Source organism: Brachypodium distachyon, chromosome 4 (genome assembly GCF_000005505.3).
Source record: "Brachypodium distachyon strain Bd21 chromosome 4, Brachypodium_distachyon_v3.0, whole genome shotgun sequence".
NCBI lineage: Eukaryota > Viridiplantae > Streptophyta > Magnoliopsida > Poales > Poaceae > Brachypodium > Brachypodium distachyon.
Window position 1 is genome coordinate 13,004,733 of NC_016134.3, and position 19,993 is coordinate 13,024,725.

Sequence of the window (19,993 nt, forward strand, 5' to 3'; positions counted from 1 at the left end):
CTGGGCTGCTGCCTCCTCTTGTCTCTGGACTGGGCCGAAGGCCTTTTCTTTTTTTCTCAGCAACAACACAAAGCGATTCTGAAGACCTGCTGTAGAACCGTGTATGGGGTGGGGCCCCTGGGCGGCCGCCCCCTCGGACGCACAAATAAACCGACAATCAGGTGATAATAGATCAAGAGGATGGACATAGTTAAACAAGCAAGCATGTCTTGTGATATATGTGAGAGTGTTAGCTTTTTTAGGTACACTAACATGTCTTGATGAATTTTTACGCTTTTGCGATCAAAATTTGTACCCTACAAAAATATATCTAATTTAGAAAAATTTAACTAAATCACACGCTTCTGAGGACGAAGCTACCTGGACTGTGGCTGGACGCTGTTGGGCCACGTCTGAGTTTTGGATGCGCACGTTGGGCCGCGGCTGACGTTAGGATGCGCACGTTGGGCTGGGACATGGGGGAGGCGAGGCTGTAGGGCTGCCCTGCGGCAGCGTGCGCTCGCGGACGATGCTTCGCGTACGACGCCGCACGCTAAAGTTTGGTTGGGCACGTCGCTGTGCAGTAGTCTCCTTGATTAACAGGATCACTCATTAATTACTAATTAATAATGCATCTGGATCTCCCGCTCGAAAAAATAAAATAAAACGTTTTCTTCGGTACCTAATACTCCACACAGACTAGATGGAGTATTAAGAAAGGGTAATTTGGACTTTTCAGATACACTAAACAGAGATTAGTAGAATATACGGCCGCGCTGATCCATCGTCTTTTCAGTCGCTCCGCGCCGCCGCCCCCCTCACCGCGGCATCCACTGCACTCCCCGCAGCGTCCGCCGCCGCCCTCCATGCATCCGCACGCTGCCGACGGCCTCGTCGAAGCTGTGCGCCGCCGCCGCGCCCTCCCTGCAGCCGTGCGCGGGCGCCGCCCTCGCAGCAGCGGGCGCTACCGCCCTCCTCGATGCCCGCCGCCGCCAGCCTCCTCGCTCCGGTGAGGTCTGAATTGCCGGAGAGGGAGACGAGATGGGGGAACTTTGAACGGGGGTTTAGATTATTTTTACCCATGCCTTTTCAATACTCCTTCGGTTTTGAGAGAATACTCCAAAGTTGGAGTATCGAGGAGTATCAACTAATCTCAGCTCTTAATTTAAGTAAAATAAACGGCTTATTGATTCTGGGTACCGTAGAACTCCTCTAAAATAATCCATCTGGATCCACACTTCAAACCCATTTTCACAGCCCATATCCGTGAGACAGCGTGCATGGAGTCGGGGAGAAGCAGAGAACAGAGGAGTCGGGGAGAAGCAGAGTAGAGAACAGAAGAGAGACAGGTCAGGATGACGGGGCTATACCCTGGTCGTTGTGGGCTTCACTGGGAATGGGGCCGGATCGTGGCATCCATCAGCGAGGCGACGAGCCGACGAAGCCCGGTTGCAGTTGCAGGATGTAAGCAACAGAAGAGGGCAACGTACATGTCCAATCAGCCATGAATTTTTTTTTGAGGGAAAAGAGGCCATGAAAATTAAATTAGCTAATGCATCATACATGTCCAATCGAGGCCAACGTACGTTCTTCTAACTATCTAATGATCCAATTATCCTCTTCTCTACATATATGATAATCACTCTAACATGAAAAAAACTCGATAAGCAATTAACCTAGCTAGCCGGAGAAGGGGCTCCACTGCTCGTGACGCCGCACCTGTTTCACAATGAGCTTCGTGAGACCAGAGGGGCAACCTTCTTGCATGAGCTCCTCGAAGCCATCCATCTCGACGACCGCTTCCAGGTTACCAGGAGCCGACAGGAACTCCAAGCACGCGTCCCTCAGCAGGGGGCACCCATGCCGCTTCGCCAACGCTAGACTAGCAGCCACAGAGCTCATCCCAACACGCCCGCACACGGCCTTCTCACAGAGCTCCTTCAGCTGCTCCACCCCGTACCTGTCCGCCGCCACCAGCAGCTTCTCCGCCATGGAAGACTCGAGCTTCCGGTCCATGTCGTGCAGCGCGCCCGTGTAGATGAACTCCAGCAGCGCCCTGCACACGTCGGCGTCCATGTCCTCGACACGCAGCACGGCCGGATTCTTCTGGAAGGTTCTCGAGAGTTCCGCCGCGAAGACTGGGGACCGGGGCGCGAGCATCCACCGGTGCGCCGCCAGGGCCTCCCCGCCGACCTCGACCCTCACGTCCGGCCTCCTCGCGTTCCATATCACCCCCGCCAGCTCCCCGCGCAGCTCGAACGACGGCGCCGCCGGGAATAAGCCCGTCGTCTCGGGCTCCGGCGTGGCGTCATCGGCACGGATCCCGAGGTCCACGCTGACGTCACAGAGGACCCTCAGGCAGCCGTCCTGACCGAGGCACGTCTTCTCGTCCTCGAGGCCGTCGTCCTTGTTGACGAACTCTCTCCATCCCCAGTCCTCGTCGCCGGGCTTGAACGTGCGCGGCGGCGAGGACTTGGTGAGCGAGGGCTCGCCGGTCGCGCCGTCGAGCAGGCTGAACTCGATCTTGGCCGTGGCGGAGTCATCTCTGCCGCCTGTCTTGGCGTCGCAGACCCGGCGGAGGAAGAGGGACACGTGGCCGTGGGCTTCCCGGACGCAGCCTTTGGGGTAGAGCTCGACGCGCCAGTCATGGCCGCCCACGGTGAACGTGCTGGATTTCACGTATTCGCCGACGGAGAGCTGCTTCTTGATCTGGGCGTAGTTCTCGATCTGGAGCAGGTGGGATCCGGTGGCCTGCCGCGTGCCCACGGTGGAGGCGGAGAGATGCTGCCGGCCGGCGTCGCGGAGGGCCGACAAGAGCTCCGAAATCGACATCGTTGTTGACTTGTTGGCGACGGCCTGGGGCTCGATGGCAGAGCAGGCGTTGGAAAAAAAAAGATATGTTTACTTTCTTTTTTATTGTTGGAAGAGATCTGTTTACTTGTTGGTGAGGAACACGTAAAAAGATCTTTTATTGGGGCGTACGTAACCGTACGTGTTGTAACACTACTCCTCCGTACAACATTCTAAATTTATTCCTACCAATATACTCCAGGAAACTATGAAATCGCCGCAATACAGCCCATCATCGGCCCGTTTGTTGGCCGAGACATAATTGTTTTTGGCCCAAGGAAATTTAGTAACGCAAACATTTCGTCATCAGTATCCATAATTATGAGATCTGTTTACTTGTTGGAGAGGAACACGCAAACAGTCTTTTTACTGTGTATGTATTGATCTGATCGTGCTGTACCTGGATTGTTGGAAAACGCTTTGTAACTTGTCGCAAAAGTAAATCCAAATTGGGCCCAAATTTTAATGTTGGGCTTGGGCCAGGTATGCAGAGCAAGGAGAAATGTACTCCCTCCGCCACATAATTTTGTCTCAAATTTGTCAAAAATAAATGTATTTATTTTTAAAAATCCTCTAAATACATGTAATTTTGACAACAATTATCAGACAAATGAAATAAACAGTAACTCAAAACAAAAATCAGACTCAAAGTGTCCGGCCGCTTCCGAATCGGTGGGTGTTTTTGTTGTGAATTGTGACGTTCTGATTTTACCGTAAATCCAATGTCACGCAGATGTAAGAACCTACGTGGCATGAGCATTTGGGATTTTCGAACTGTAACGAACTCTGACTCCCGGATTTTATCTAGACTATCAAAAGTACCCGTGCGTTGCTACCGGAAAATTGTATCAAAACGTTAAATTAAATAATGTTGTGTTTCATGAGCACATATGTATATAGCGATTATGATATGTTTATTTTCGTGGGGTATATTCTGGTCTCTTTCTTTTTTTCACATGTCTTATTTTTATATTTCTCCTTGCTCTCCTCTCCTATTACTCCTACTTTGTATTTTATTTCTCAAATATCTTCTCCAAATTTCTCGTTCTTCTTCTGACTATCCTCTCCATCCACCATGAGTGCAAACTTCTCCTCTCCCCGTGCCGATTCATCCCGCCACCGAACATCACGCCGCCATGCATGGCCGCCCGTTTGTGCGCACTGCCTCCGCCCGTAGATTCCTACCGCCCGTCCACTCCCGCGCGCCGTCTGCTCCCACTTGCCGCCCGGTACGCCTGTGCGCCGCCCGCCTGCGCCCTCTCGCAGCCTTGTCCGCCCGTTTGCCGCGCCCCCGTGCCGCCCCACATCGCGTCCGGCAACTGGTCGCTGTGCGCCACTAGTCCTTGCTGCCTTGTGCGAGGCCATCGCCATTCCGGCCTCAGGCTCATCCCATTGCCGTCCAAGTCCCGCGAGGAGCCACCGGCGTGCAAGAGCCGGTGGAGGCGGCGGTCGGACCACGCGAAGGAGCCGCGGGTCCGCTGCCAACACGCACGAGCTGGTGGAGGCGACCAAGAGCGGCAGTGGGCGCTGGCAAGATCCGGATCGGGCAGGGGGTGAGGGTGAGATTCGTAGGAGAGGAGGAGGAACGCTCTCTTGGTTTTTTTTTTTTGCGGTATGTGTATTTTCTGCGCTTGAGGGCTGCGAGAGCAGGGATTAAAAGACACATGGGGACAGCGGTGGCAGATTTGTAATTTCGGTGAAATGACGTACCGCGACGTCCATACCATCACCATCAACTCCAATTTAATATATTGGTATAGATAAATGTACATCAACAAATCCAAGTTGTAAGAAGTTTTTGAATTTTTATTCCTTGCACGCAAGATTAAATCCTAGGCGATGTATCTAGATGTTTTTTAAGAATAGATACATCCATATTTCAGCAAATTTGAGTGAATTTAGGATCGAGGGACTAATTTTTATTACGTTTGTGGTTGTTTGTACTTCGGATGAACCTTTATCGAAAAAAAAGAGATAAATTTCGATGTTGATGCGGCAGCCAAGAGGCTGGCCTGACGGCATGGCCGAGACGAGTAGTACATCAATCAGAAAAACAAATCAATAAAAAAATGGGTGTTCAAGACCTGAATAAGTAAAAGAAACTCAGAAATCATGAATGAACGATCTAAATAAATATAAATTCTTTATAAAAATATATTTATTTTCCTTGCATTAGATCGGAGCCTCGGCTCATACATATAAGCTTGAGAAAAAAATGGAAACATTTTGTGTTCCGATTATTAAGGGAATCCAATGAGCGATCGCACATACGTAGTTGGTGGATCGGTCCGTTATGATCGTCGATGGCTAATGACGGCGGCGCGGTGGTTCAGCAGGCCGCTGCGCCATGCACCACTTGACGTACTCCCTGTCATCGGGCCTCCGGTGCTGCCTTCGCCGCCGCCGGTGCCGAGGAGCCCCAAACGTGGGGTACTGCTCATCCTCGTCATCCGTGTCGTCGTCGCTCCCGTAACCGAACCCATGGAGGTCGTCGTGCGCGAGCAAGCCGGTGGCGATCTCCGTGACGCCCTGCACGTCGCAGCGGAGCACGAGGGCGTCGTCCCGGACCAGGCCCTCGCGCCGCTCCAGCTACTCCCTCGTGATGAACTCCTCGTGCCCGCACCCCGGACCGTCATCCTCGACATGTTTGTTGGCGTTGGCGTGGTGGTGGTTGTGTAATAATTAAGGGGACGCCGGCGAAGGTGCCGGTGGAAGCGGGGAGCTCGTAGGCGGTGGCACCGGACTGGTCGAGGATGCTGAAGCTGTACCGCGCCTGGAGCAGCTTCTTCACGTTGTGGGTCATCAGCTGCAGGTACACGGAGACGGCCGAGCCGGGGTTCGGCGCCGTGGCAAGGCCCGTGGGGTAGTAGTCGAGGCGCCAGCTGTGGCCGCCGATGGCGAAGCCCTGGGAGGAGAGCTTCTGGCCCGGGGGAATGTTCTTGGTCTGCGAGTGCCCGTCGATGCGCAGCAGGTGGAACCCGCTCGTAATTGTCATAATCCTGCAACTTCTCTCGCAAGGCTCCAACTGTGCGCATCCCACTTTTCCTGGATGGTTTACACGGAGGAAAGTTTGGAGTACGATACTTTTCTTTCTTGGGCACCAATCCCTGGTAAAATTTGTCCACCGGGACCATCACTCGAGAAAAACTACTAGGAATTATTAGTATACTCGGTTATTTTTATGATCTGAATCTTTGATTATTTCTGGACGGAGATCCAATAATTATTAGGACATCTCCAACAGTCCATGTAGCCAGGTACTAAAACATGACACCTCGGCATTAGAGTAAATTTCACGGAAACACAGTTTTTGTGACAGCTGTCTCACAAAATCACGATTGTTTGTAAAGTCTCACAAAACCACAATTTTTGGGGCAGCTGGTTTCAGAAAAGCCTAATCTCAATATTAAGCTGGTTGATGACGTTTTTCGATAACCCGGGGCCACCAGTCAAATGTCACGTCATTTTCTCTGACCCGTTTTCGACGTCTGTTTTTGATGTCACGTCAGTTTCTACCTGACCGAATACATCACTAGCTGTCATTAGACCAAAGAAAGATGACGTGCATCTGATTGGTGGCCTTCCGTTGTCGGAAACATCATCAACCAGCTTAATTATCGAAATTAGGATTTTCTGAGACCAGCTGCCTCAAAAGTTGTGGTTTTGTAAGATTATTAACAACCGTGGTTTTGCGAGACAACTGGCACAAAAAATATTGTTCTCTGAAATTTAGTCTCACCATTAGTTTGACGTGGAGAGAAAATTGGAATAAGAAAGCAAGAAACGGTATCTGAGAAGAGTAACGACTACCTCGCACATACCAAGACGAAAGTATCGATTAATAACATGTTGGAGCTTGGTCCGTTACCGAGAAAAGCAATCAGCCCTCGGAATCTCTTGCTCGAGTACTAGTCTTCGTAAGAGATCGAAGAAACGGTCGTTGGAGCAGTCGTCACGATGGGTGAAATTTTCTCCCCCTTCTTCTGGTATCGGCTGAAGTAACGGACCATTAAATTTTCTCCCCCTTCTCTAGCATGGTCACCTGACACCTGTACGCAGGCGCTGACTGCTTTTTCTGAAATGATGATGGCGCTGCTTCACTTTGTACCGCGTGGTCAGGATAACACCATTGAGGGATCTCGGCTGTCGCCGAGACCAATGTGTTTCTCCTTATCCTGCAAACTCATAAGACAAGATAGGCCCGCCGGCATACACCTGGGATGCCGGCTTAGTGTTAGTTTAACCTTATGATGCCGGCATACGTAACTATGCCGGCTTTGCCTCCATCATCTCGGCTGGAGTCGTGTCGCCATGATCCTATCCGGGGTCATCCTCCCGACACTAGTCCCCGAAGCTGTTGTAGTCCAGCATAGAAGGATGTTGGGTTGCGACAGTTTCCCATAGACAGACCACTGACTCTTACTTGGATTCAGTCGAGAAGGATGTCGAGACAACCCCAGGTTCTCCTAGCCGACATCAATTCATTCCGGGACTCCGGGTTGGCGCGTTCATCCAGCCCTTAGCCGAGGAGCCGCCAGCCTCGGAGATGCCGCAACAGCCGGCGGTAGGTCCTCAAGGACCTCAAGGGCCGCAGCCAACTCCAACGCCGCCTCCGTCTCCATCGCGGCCGCAGGACACCCAACCCGCTGCCGCACGGGCTAAGAAGGCTAAAGGCCTCGCTGCCGCAGCAGGATCGGCGGCTCCGGGTTCAACTGGCCCGCAGCCTTCTGGCAGACATCAAGGGGTTCCCCTTTGGACGACCAGCGGGCACAGCTGGGGGTCGCTGGGCTAGTTCGTAACGGACTGGAACAGCGCCGACAGTTATGAGACGACCCCCAGGACCCTCCAGGCAGCTCGGCAAAGCCCGCTGGTGGGACCTCCACCCGCAGCAACTCCAGAATCAGTGTCCTCCCGGATGTACCAAGCGAGGGTGGCCTTGTTTGAGGCCAGCCGATCTGCCAAGGTATGAAGAATTCCTTAAAATATTTTTCTTTCAATTCCGGTATAGTTCCCATATTCCTAGTCCCCGAGGTTTAGGACAAGTAAGAATTAGTTGGCCTGAAGCTTATTCCGTAAAAAATTCAAACACTCTGCAACACTTAGAAATGTCAAACACTTATTCCCCGAAATTCGGGCCGGGTTTAGAATAATCGGCCTGAATCTTTAGAACCTTCAAACCCTTATTCCCCGATATTCAGGCCGGGTTTGGAATAGTCGGCCTGAAACTTGTAAATGCCAACCCCCTTAGCGTACCAAACTGACCAGCGAATCATTGCTTTGCAGTCCTGCATGAACAAACGGACCGCTACCTTCAAGACTTTGCTTGCAAAGTACAAGAAGCCTGTGGCGTCCACACAAATTTGTCGGTTTTCTTCATCAGCTGGTATAAGGGCATAGCCTTTTCACCCAGCCAACTAACGAAACGACTCAGCGACGCTCGGCACCCGGTGAATTTCTGCACATCTTTGAGGCACTTTGGCAGTTTCATTCTTTCTATAGCAGCAATTTTCACATTGTTCGTTTCTATACCTCGGCTCGACACTAAGTAACCGAGCTACTTTCCTGTCGGCACACCGAATGTGCACTTGGCCGGGTTCAGTTTCATTCGGAATCTCCTTAGATTCGTGAATGTTTCCCGGATATCCTCCAGGAGCGTAGCACTTTCCTTGTTTTTTATGACGACATCGTCGACATATACCTGCACATTTTTGCCGAGTTGATCGTGCAAGCATTTCTGCATGCACCTTTCATAGGTAGCCCCTGCATTTCTCAAACCAAACGGCATAGTGCGATAACAATAAGCCCCGAACGGGTGATAAATGATGTTTTTATTTGATCATTAGGGTTCAGTGGTATCTGATGAAAACCAGAGTACGCATCCACAAAAGACAACAATTCACACCCGGCAGTGGAGTCGATCACTTGATCGATCCGAGGTAAGAGAAAAGGATCTTTGGGACATGCCTTGTTGAGGCTGGTGTAATCGATACACATGCGCCACACCTTGGCAGCAGCTGGGTCGTCTTTCTTCTTCTCGACCATGACCGGGTTTGCCAGCCAGTGGGATGCAACACTTCCATGATGAAGCCGGCAGCTAGAAGCCGGGATATTTCCTCTGAGATGACTTTCCTTCTGTCGTCGGCGAAGCATCGAAGGGGCTACTTCACCGGTCTCGCGTCTGGTCTGACATGCAATGAGTGCTCAGCCAGCTCCCTCGGCACACCCGGCAGGTCTTGATTCGACCATGCAAAGATGTCCCGATGCTCACGGAGGAAGCTGGTGAGCTCGCCTTCCTATTTCTCGTCCAGTCCGGCACCAATGATGACGGAGCGGTCTGGGAACTCGCTGTTGATCTGAATCTTCTTCGTCTCCTTGGCTGCTTGGAAAGTCACACTTCCATGAGGATTTGTCATAGCCGGCAAACCAATCTGTGCGGCCTGAGCCATCGCAACAGCTTCTTGTAACTTCTTTTTCTCGCCAGCAATGACTAGCAACTCTGTCAAAGCTGACCCTGCCGCCGCGCATTCGATTGAACGCTTGTGGTTGCCAGTGATGGTTATGGTATCATTTGGTCCCGGCATCTTCATCTTGAGATAGCCGATGTGAGTAGTTGCCATGAACTTGGCGAGTGCCGGTTTGCCAAGCAGCGCGTGGTACGGACTGCTGAGGTCCACCACCTCGAACACTAGGTTCTCAGTCCGTCAGTTCTCCCTAGTGCCGAATAAGACGTCCACTCGAATCTTGCCTACCGGAGCACAAGATACTCCCAGCACAATACCGTAAAAGGTAGTCCGGCTAGGCTCAAGCATGTTATCTGTAATGTCGAGCTTAAGCAGCGTGTCCCGGTACAGGATGTTTATGCTGTTCCCATTATCAATAAGAACCTGAGTGAACTTGACATTAATGTCGGGGCCAATGAGTGTCGGGTCGACCACTAGGCCATATCCACCAGGGTTGGGCATAACCTTGGGATGGTCTGCCCGGTTCCAATTTATCTCCTGCTCCGACCAATACATGAATTTTGGAACTTCTGGCATAACAGCATTGACCTCCATCTCTCGCCTGCACTGACTTTGCTTGTCAGTGGGCTCGGTGATGAAAATCATGTAGCTCTGGTGATGCTCCTTGTACTCGTTTTGCCCGGCATACCCTGGGATTTCTTGTTCCTCCACCTGGTTGACTGCATTGTTTGCCTGAGGGGGTCCTTGGATCTGTACGTTCGCGCCTGTGAGGGGTGGAGATGGGGGTAACCGGCTTGCCACGCCCTTCTCGGCTCGTTGCATCTAGCTGCATTGCCGCGTTATGTGGTTCGCCAGCTTGTTGGGCTTATCTTGCCAGGGCTTCTTTTGTTCTCCCTTCTTGACCCACTGTTGATTTCCTGTTTTCTGGCGCTGGCTAGACCCGGCGTCAGGCTGGTCCTGAATTGCAGCGACATGGGCTGGCCCATACCGGTAATCCGGCCTGTCATCCCTTCTCTTGTTGCGATGATCTTGATGATCATTCCTCCGGAATGCTCTAGCTGGATTGTATGTCGGCTGCTCCCTTTGTGGTTCTGCCGGCATCAGTGATGGCTGAGTCGGATCGCCAAGCGCGTACATGTCGGGGATCCTGATCATTTCAGACAGAGTGCCCGGCATCTCTCTTTGCAGCTTCTGCCACAGCATGCTGCCATGCCGACATCCTTGAGCAAACCATGCTATGGCCTGCGATTCCACTATCCCTTCACATGAATTGCGGAGATTGTTCCACCTTGTTAGGTAATCCCGGTCAGTCTCGTTGTCTCTTTGCTTGCACATGTGGGACAACTGCTGAGGACGATTTGGCCTCTTGTAAGTGCTAGTGAAATTGCTGACAAAGGCTTACTCAAAGTCTATTTAGCAATTGATGCTGCTTTCCGGCAAGTTATTCAACCATATCCTTGCCGGTCCCACGAGCATCTGGGGTACATAACGTACTGGCCATCTGTGGTTGCCGCCTGCCACACTTACTACTGTGACATAGTTTTCCAGCCAATCTAGCTTAGTACTGCCGTCATACGTTCTTGTACCCCTGGGCAGCTGAAAACCCGGGGCTGGTCTCTCCCTCATGATCCGATGCACGAAGCAACACGGTCCTGGAGGGCCTTGCTCCTCCAGAAGCTCGGACAGATAAATTCTGTCAAGCCGATGTCGAGCATCGGGCGATACCTGCCTATTCCCAATTCGGCCTCCGAGCGGGCCGAGATTGTCACACTCTTGCCTGATATAACCCTCGTCAGCCATGGCCGAATATCCGTCATCATAACGGTCATAACGGTGATCTTCACCTCAATACAGGGGGTTGCGCCCGACACCCTGCTGTCCCGCACCAGTATTGGGCGCCGGACCCCGAGATCGGTGCCCATGGTCAAACGAGTAACGCTCCTGCTGATCTCGGCGGTTGCCGCCGGGACGCAGACCACTTTGACCGTCGTCAACCCTTCTGACTATTTGTTTCTCGGCCAGGGCCGGGTCATTGCGTTCCAACTGCTTATGCCGGCCAGAGTTAACGCTTTTGTCCCGTTTGCCACCAAGTGAGGACGCTTGCTTGTCAACCCGGCCACCGGCATCTGCAGCCGAATGAATGACCTGTGATGCACCGGGTTTACCGTGCATTCCCATGTATGCCTCATTCTGCTCATTAGCTGTTTGTAGCAGTTCTTTTACGCGCAACTGCTGCTGCCGGAATGCCTCTCCCGTAAGATTCGGCAACTCCTCAGCCGCAGCCTCGGCAGCCTTGAGATTTTTGACAGGGGTATTGTATTTCGGCTTTAGTGCCAAGGCAAAACTTGCCGACACAGCTAGCACACCCCTGCCATCTCTTGTCATCTTGACATTCAAGTTCTTGCCACGGTTATGCACCTCCCCAACTCTGCTAGGGTTAGTAAACGCAGTAGAACTGAGACCATGAGCTTTGTTATACTCACGGAGCGAGATGTCGAGCTGTTGCCGGGCGTTGGCGACATCAACAGCCTCCTTCAGCAGCTTCTATCTCTCCACCTCCAACTCCGCCTGCAGCTGGGCCAGGTTAGCATTCGACGCCACCGGTGCGGTCAGCCGCTCGATGGAGGCCCGAATCTGGGTTGGCTTTGGCGGCAGAGCCGATGTGCCGGCTTGAGCGGCAATGTTCTCCGGCTTCTCCAGAGGGAGCTTCGCCATTCTGCCGGACTTGGTTGGGACCGCGCCACTTCCTGCAGCGTCCCTTCCCGCATCTGCGCCATGAGCCGTCACCATAACCTCCACATGGTCAGCGGAGCAGTCGACATGCCGGCCGCGAACCATGCAGATGGCGGGGGGATCTTCGGCCATCACCACCTGCTCCGGATACCTGCAGGGACTGTCAGTAGCAACATAAACCTCATGCATGCCGAAGTTGATGAAGCGGCCTGCGCAAGGAAGCGGTGCGCCGTTGAAGCAGCCCGCGTTGTTGTCGATGAAGCCCAGAGAGCCGAATCTCTGGACCAAACCGGAGACCACGCGCTCTCCGGTGATGAGGAAGCTTCCCGTCCGGATGAAAACTCCAGCCAGCACCGCTGCTGGCCCCACGGTGGGCGCCAACTGTCGTGGTGGTGTCACGGCAGATGCCATAGGATGGCTTAACTTGGGGCCGATGGACGAAGGAGGAACCCGAGGAGGGAGGACGTGAAGAGAAACATGCACAAGTTACTCAAACTCACACAGATTTATTCAGGTTCGGACCCCTCTTGCCGAGGTAAGACTTCTACTCCTGCTTTTTTGTATTAGCCAAGATAGGCAAGCTCTACAATGGTGCTCCTTGAGCTGTATCCTTGAGGAAGAAGAAGAAGAAGAAGAAGGGGAAACCCTAGATGCCTAAGTGCTCTCACTCTCTCTTCCGTGTCCTCCCTTTCTACCGAGCGATGAGGTTCTATTTATAGGCCAGGCAAGTCACACTGACATGCGGGCCGAGTCTAACGTCATCTTCCTTAGGCCCCGCCTGGCACGCGGCTTGGTTCCCTCCAGGCAGTGCCGCAGGGGACAAGACAACTTTACTTTTCCCTGCCAGCCTGCAACGGGTACAGCTATCCTCTACCGGCTTCCGTCATAGATTCCCTTTCGATGCTTCTCTAGCCTGGTCACCTGACACTGGCATGCAGGCGCTGACTGCTTTTCCTGGAATGCTGATGGCGCTGCTTTACTTTGCACCGCATGGTCAGGATAAGACCGTTGAGGGATCTCGGCTGTCGCTGAGACCAATGTGTTCGTCCAAATCCTGCAAACTCATAAGACAAGATAGCCCCGCCGGCATACACCCAGGATGTCGGCTTAGTGTTAGTTGAACCTTACGATGCCGTCATACGTAACTATGCCGGCTTTGCCTCCGTCATCTCGGCTGGAGTTGTGTCGCCATGACACTACCCAGGGTCATCCCCCGACAGCTTAAATATTAGTCGACCGATCTGGACCGTCGGATCCAGATATGATAAATGTCAGAAGACCTGGGGGACTAGATGGATAAATGGATTCGTCAAAGTTTGCCACGTAGGACTTACATGTGGCCGTACACATGATGTGGGCCCTTCTTGTCGGTTTTGCTATCAAACTCGCTAATATGGTAGATTTGGTTTTTTTTTAAATCATTAGCCCTGAAGTTGTGACTAATTGTTACAAACCCTTAGAGTTGTGTCGGAATTAAAATCTAGCCTCAAAAGGTGTGGTTTTTTGAAATTTACTCTTAAAAAAACACCACCCGACAGTACAGGTAGATTGAAGGCTTCTTACAAAACCCCACGGATTGAAGCCTTCTTACAAAACCCCACCGGGCAGAGCCGGTGTGGTAGAAGAATATAGGCATTGTACTCGAGGAGCAGGGGTGACGTCGGAGTTGAAACCCTAGATAGGTTTCTAGGGGACGATAGCTAGGCGGCTTGAGCAGATAACTTCAAAATTTATCTGGTTTCAAAGCGTAGAGATAAATCTATAACCAAATTCCAATACTTGTGGGGCAAACATAAACTTTTTTATCGTATACAATGAACCATTATAAAAAATGTACTCATATGTAGTTCTACAAAGCATGTCGATCTGTTAAATATTATAATTGTAGCACAAGTCACGTCATGACACGTACCAAACGTGCACCTGCAAGTAAGTTATTGTACCACTTGGCCCAACGTTGCAACTTGTTGTACTAAACTGATCGCACAATACAAGTTCTTGTACCTCCGTTGTTATTACCTCAAAAATTAACTGCTGAAGCACGCAGCAATTCATTAAGAGATCTTTTCGGTTGCTGCCTTGGTATTCGATATTTATCTAAAACGTCATTTAAATTGGGAAAGAGGGAGCAGTAAAGATAAAGATAGCACAAGTGACGTCATGACATGTCCATATTTGGCTTGTACACTACTAGACGTTCCAGACATGGAGATTCTACGATATCTGATCTGTTGTGTACTTCGATATCTCGATCGGTTCCCAACTGCAACTTGCCATATTAATTAACACGAACTCTGTCTGTGCACGAAGTGCTCATACCAGCGACGTCGAAATTAAAATTTCCATATAAACACATAAACATGCCAGCACCAATCTGCAAGAGCCGTGCGCGGGGTCGTCTCCTCTGATTGGATCTCATCATGCCGATGTCGGCGTTCATGTCCGCTCTTCGTAGCGCCGGCCGGCAGCAGCTCACCGCCTCGACCGTCGCCAGGAGGCAAGCGACCGGATCCCACCTGCTCCGGGTCGAGGGCTTCAAGGAGCACGTCAGGGACATGGCGCCCAACGGCAAGTACATCACTTCAAGCACGTTCGCCGTCGGCGGCCACCAATGGCAACTCAAGCTCTACCCAAACGGCCTCAGGGAAAAGGTCAAGGGCTCTATCTCGCTCTACCTACACCACGCCCGCCGCACCCCCGAAACGGGCGACGCCAAGGCAAAGTTCACGTTTAGTCTACTCGACCAGGCTGGGAAACCATGGCACATCATCAACGTAACACAGCACCACTTTCAGTGGTCTGACTCTTCACCCAATTGGGGTTTCGAGGACTTCTTGAAGATTGAAGATCTAGACGAAGAAAAGCATCTCAAGGATGACTGTCTCAACGTCCTGGTCGAGGTCACAGTCGACCATGGGTTGAAATCTGAGGACTACATCGAGGTTTCTCCGGCACTGTGACGGCACCACCACCTTTCGACGTGAGCGGCGAAGACGCCCGAACCATCTGGAACAAGCATGAAGCGGATCTGAAGGTCCAGGTCGGCGAGGAGACGTTCGCGGGGCACCGGTGGGCTCTCGAACGATCCCCGGTCTTCAAGGAGCTAATCGCCACCGGTACCGGCGAGCTACGGATCGACGAAATGGACGCTGACGTGTGCAAGGCTCTGCTGCAATTTATGTAGACCGGCTCACTGCCGGCGACGGAACAGCTTCAGGCATCGACGATGGCGGAGCGGCTGCTTGTCGCCGCCGACAGGCATAAGCTGGAGAAGCTGAAGCTGATCTGTGAGGAGGCTTTGTGCAGGAACATCGACCTCAGCTCCGTGGCTGCAGTCCTAGCGTTGGCTGAGCGTCATGGTTGCTCCCTGCTCAAGGACGCGGGCTTCCGGTTCCTCTCCGCTCCTGGTAACCTCAAGGCAGTCATGGAAACCGATGGATTTGAGCAGCTCAAGACAGGTTGCCCCTCTTCTCTGATGGAACTCATAGTCAAGAAGATGCCGTGATCGACTGAAAAGGCAACATGGATGCATGCACGTACAAGCTTCATAGTTAGTTTTAAGTCTGGCTATTGCTAGTTTAGCTATTCTCCATATTTTGTAGCACAGTTCTAATACGGTTTTGCTATTGAGAAGTCACATGTTTTTAATTAAAAATCAGTACGCATTTGACCGCTGGATTCGATCTGAATCGAACGGTACGTAGCATTTGGGAATTAGCGAGTGGAATGTCACTATAATCTTAATCCAATGCTTCTGTGTTGACTGAGAGTTAAGCATTTTTCTTAAAAATTAGATGCCTGAGATATAGGCACGTCCAGTTTTTTTTATCATATTAAGCTATCCTAAAAAAAGAGTTAATATTAAACTAGTCTTATTATGATATACTGCCTTCCTTCCAAATGCATCATGTCATGTCTCTCCAACTTCGCCTACCTTAATTTGAGAGAGTCGTATCACTACAATATATTTTATCAAAAATAGTTTTAATTGTGCAAGTCAAATGACGCAACGTTCCATGCCTTTATTTCAGCTTGCCGCAGTAGGGCAGTTATAATGTTGTTGGAAACTTTGGAGTTTGGACAACTTTCAATCCATTCAGAACCTACTGGACCTTGGTTTTGTACTTACCGTACTATTCATAAAGAGTAATGTAATGAACTAATGGTGTTATTTAGTGATATGATCTATAGATGGTTTAAAATCTGATCATATGATGCCTCACTTTTTGACATTTATTTATGATTTTAAAAATCCGGTAAATGGCTTAGCGTCGCTATAGCACCTGTAGCTTCTGTAGCAAGTGCTGGCGCTAAATGGCTTAACCCGCTATTTAAAACCATGTTTTGAAAATGAGTTCGTTACTGAGAAGTCGTCTGAATTTTAGTTTTTTGACCGAAAATTGTAGGGGAGTCCCCGACAGCACTTGTATATTGATATATAAAAAGATATGTACAGGGTCAGGTATTTACACAAGGATAAAACAAAAGCTAAGGTAAGTCAGCTAGCCAACTATCAAAAGAACTGAGCCAAGGTGGTTTAAATCTATGCTTCAAAAGAGAAATGTCTTGTCTGAATTTTAGTTAGAAAGAAGTCGGCATGCTTGATTTGTTTCGAGATATTTTACCGATATTTAGGATGACACTCAGGTCTTAATCCAATGGGTCTAAAGCAATAACTGAGATTTAAGTTTTCTCTTAAAAAAATCAGGCGACTGGTATATAGCCACACCTTTTACAATTCAAAATGTTTTAACTCTCAAACAACACACCTGATCCACGATCTGCTTTCATTATTGAGTCCATCGTGTCGAGTGAATCAAAAGTTTATCCGGCTTGGTATGTCTCGGTGACTACACTTTCAGGCACAAAACTACAGTAACTGAGTTTAGAGAGAACTGATCTCTAACTAAAAATCAGGCAACTTGTTAATAGAAAAACTGTATCATAATTGATTTGATAAAACTAATTTAGAGTTGTAGATGCATGTAGATTTTTGCTACAAACTTCTCAGACTTTAGATTTTTGACTCGGTACAAAAGCTAAAACTTTTACTACTACTCCCTCCGATCCTAAATTGTTGTTGAAATATTACATGTATCTAGATATTTTTTAAGAATAGATACATCCATATTTAAATAAATTTGAGTCAAGAATTTAGAATTAGAGGAAGTATTTAGGAACGGAATGAAGTTCATAATAACAGTAAAGACCTTAACCATGGCGCAGGGAAAAACAAATATTTATTGAACAATTTGACTACGATCAATATGAGTAAAAATCTCGCAAAAAAATGTGAGTGAAGAACAATGACCTAATTTTGACCTCAATTATTTTCTGCACTAGCCAAACTAACGTCGGGTCCGAGTCCCAGCGTGGTCTTGGGCCAAGCACCACTTGACGTACTCCACATCATCGATCTTCCGACGAACTACACGCCGTCGGCCCGGACCCAGAACATCCGGATCCTGATCCTGATCCTCATCGTCATCATCCTCCTCCGGCTCGCACTCACCGCCGGTCTCCCAATACTCTGGCTCTCTAATCGACCTCGTCTCCACCTCCGTGAACCCCACGTCACACCGCAAGGTGACGCGGTCTTCGATCACCAGCCCCTCGATCCTCTTCAGCTCCTCCTTGGCGATGAACTCCTCGTGGCCGCATCCTGGCCTGGTGGCGGTCGATGCCGTGGTTGGGTTGTGTGGGATCGTGGCGTATCGAAGGCGAGGTCAACAACTCACTGCGGGAACACTGGCAAGGTCAATCGCAAATTTAAATTGCCATGGAGCGGCTGTCAAGTTCTACACCAGTTCGTGGCACGCGACGGAGCAGCGATTCGTCCGACGCATGCAGCAGCCAGGCGAGTAAACAACAGTAATAAATTTGAGGCTGCGGTGCAATACTCTGAAGTAATTTTGTCTTCCATCGAGCATGGAGAATACAGAGAGAAATATTCGGAATGGAGGATAGGGGACGAACCTTACACGTAGCCCAGGATGTTAGTGAGAGTATCAGGGACAACATGTGACCCTGGTCTAAATTGATCGGGATCAACAAATGAGGGTACCAACTTCAGGGATTATAAGTTTAAGGTTCAAATCAAACAAGTTATATACTCTAGGACGCAAGGGTTAAAAATAGACTTGACTCTTAATTAATTAATTTGTAACGGAAGTCACGTGGTGACATCATATTTGGCTTTGTACTACACGTACCGGACATGGAGCTAGAGATTCTACGATATCTGATCTGTTGGTACTTCGCATCTCGGTTCCCAACTTGCATATTAACACGGCAAAAAATCCTACGCGGCCCGATATGCAACGACCCAACGGTGGACGGTGGACCTGCCCAAAAATCCTATTAACACGATCTCTGATTTGTTAACACCATCTCTATCTCTACACAATACGCCAAGAGGTTGAAACAATAACGTCCCCCACATCAATTTGCCGCACATAAACATACATATCTGCAAGCCGCGGCGGCGAAGTCCTAATCGGATCTCATCATGTCGATGTCTGCCTTCATGTCCGCTCTCCGGAGCGCCGGCCGGCGGCAGCTCACCGCCTCAACCATCACCAGGAGGCAAGCGACCGGATCCCACCTGCTCCGGATCGAGGGCTACAAGCAGCAGGTCAGGGACATGACGCCCAATGGCAAGTCCATCACGTCAAGCAAGTTCGCCGTCGGCGGCCACGACTGGCAGATCGAGCTCTACCCAAACGGCATCAAGGAAAAGGTCAAGGGCTCTATCTCGCTCTACCTGTGTCACGCCAGCCTCGCCCAAACGGGCGACGCGACGGCAAAGTTCGAGTTTAGTCTTCTCGACCAGGCCGGGAAACCATGGCGAACACGCAACGTAGAGCAACACCGCTATCTGCGGTACACTGTCCCATCCGGTTGGGGTTGGGATGACTTCGTGAAACTGGAAGAACTAGACGAAGAAAAGCATCTCAAGGACGACTGTCTCAATGTCCTGTGCGACGTCACCATCGACCTTGGGTTGAAATCTGAGGACTACGTCGAGGTTGCTCCGGCACCTGTGACGGCACCACCGCCGTTCGACGTGAGCGGGGAAGAGGCCGGAACCATCTGGAACAAGCATGAAGCGGACGTGACGATCGAGATCGGTGGTGAGACGTTCGCAGCGCACCGGTGGGCTCTCGAACGATCCCCGGTCTTTAAGGAGCTCATCGCCTCCGGTACCGGCGGCGAGCTACGCATCGACGACATGGACGCCGATGTGTGCAAGGCTCTGCTGAAGTTTATGTACACAGGCTCACCGCCGGCGACGGAAGAGCTTGAGGCTTCGAGGATGGCGGAGCGGCTGCTTGTCGTAACCGACAGGCATAATCTGGAGAAGTTGAAGCAGATCTGCGAAAAGGAGTTGTGCAAGCGCATCGACATGGGCTCTGTGGGTGCCACCCTAGCTTTCGCCGAACGGCATCGATGCCCGCTGCTCAGGGAGGCATGCATCCAGTTCCTCTCGGTTCCTGGTAACCTGAAAGCACTTATGGAAACTGATGGCTTTGAGCAGTTCAAGACAAGCAGCCCCTCCTCTCTGATGGATGTCATGGTGAAACTGATGCCCTGATCCAAGGAAAAGGAAGGAAACATGCATACATGCAGCTTCATAGTTAATTTTCTCCAATTCTAGCTAGCCGCTGAAATCTTCTACTATTAAGTCTGGTTATTTTCCTAGCTTAGCAGTTATAATTCGATATATTTTGCAACACATTTCTAATAATATAGCTATTAAGTCTGGTTATTATTGTCCTAGCTTAGCAGTTATAATTCGATATATTTTGCAACACAATTCTAATAATATATATTAAGAGTGCTTATGATCAATGTTTAATTTCATTTTGGATAAAATTAATTAATTCCGACACACCAAAATGACCAAAAAAAAATTTAGAAACTATTTTGGATTTCTGCTTTAATTCCACTGAAATTTGTTAAATTGTATA

General features: G+C 50.2%; 5 protein-coding genes across 5 annotated transcripts; 3 read left to right on the plus strand and 2 right to left on the minus strand.

Moving 5' to 3' along the window:
• Positions 1-1,527: 1,527 nt before the first annotated feature.
• On the minus strand, positions 1,528-2,840 carry LOC104584932 (BTB/POZ and MATH domain-containing protein 1). Its single transcript, XM_010240760.3, has one exon. The coding sequence runs from the start codon at positions 2,809-2,811 to the stop codon at positions 1,660-1,662; it is 1,152 nt and encodes a 383-aa protein (XP_010239062.1). The 5' UTR covers positions 2,812-2,840; the 3' UTR covers positions 1,528-1,659.
• Positions 2,841-4,990: 2,150 nt separating this feature from the next.
• On the minus strand, positions 4,991-5,824 carry LOC106866681 (BTB/POZ and MATH domain-containing protein 1). The gene has a single exon (XM_014902307.2). It carries the CDS (start codon positions 5,822-5,824, stop codon positions 5,462-5,464), a length of 363 nt encoding a protein of 120 aa, XP_014757793.1. The 3' UTR covers positions 4,991-5,461.
• An 8,599-nt stretch (positions 5,825-14,423) lies between these two features.
• LOC100830757 (BTB/POZ and MATH domain-containing protein 3) lies at positions 14,424-15,095 on the plus strand. The gene has a single exon (XM_010240761.3). It carries the CDS (start codon positions 14,444-14,446, stop codon positions 14,981-14,983), a length of 540 nt encoding a protein of 179 aa, XP_010239063.3. The 5' UTR covers positions 14,424-14,443; the 3' UTR covers positions 14,984-15,095.
• A 138-nt stretch (positions 15,096-15,233) lies between these two features.
• On the plus strand, positions 15,234-15,554 carry LOC112268865 (BTB/POZ and MATH domain-containing protein 2-like). Its single transcript, XM_024455054.1, has one exon. It carries the CDS (start codon positions 15,250-15,252, stop codon positions 15,526-15,528), a length of 279 nt encoding a protein of 92 aa, XP_024310822.1. The 5' UTR covers positions 15,234-15,249; the 3' UTR covers positions 15,529-15,554.
• A 2,808-nt stretch (positions 15,555-18,362) lies between these two features.
• LOC100831061 (BTB/POZ and MATH domain-containing protein 2) lies at positions 18,363-19,625 on the plus strand. The gene has a single exon (XM_003575767.2). It carries the CDS (start codon positions 18,532-18,534, stop codon positions 19,615-19,617), a length of 1,086 nt encoding a protein of 361 aa, XP_003575815.2. The 5' UTR covers positions 18,363-18,531; the 3' UTR covers positions 19,618-19,625.
• The last annotated feature ends 368 nt before the right edge of the window (positions 19,626-19,993 follow it).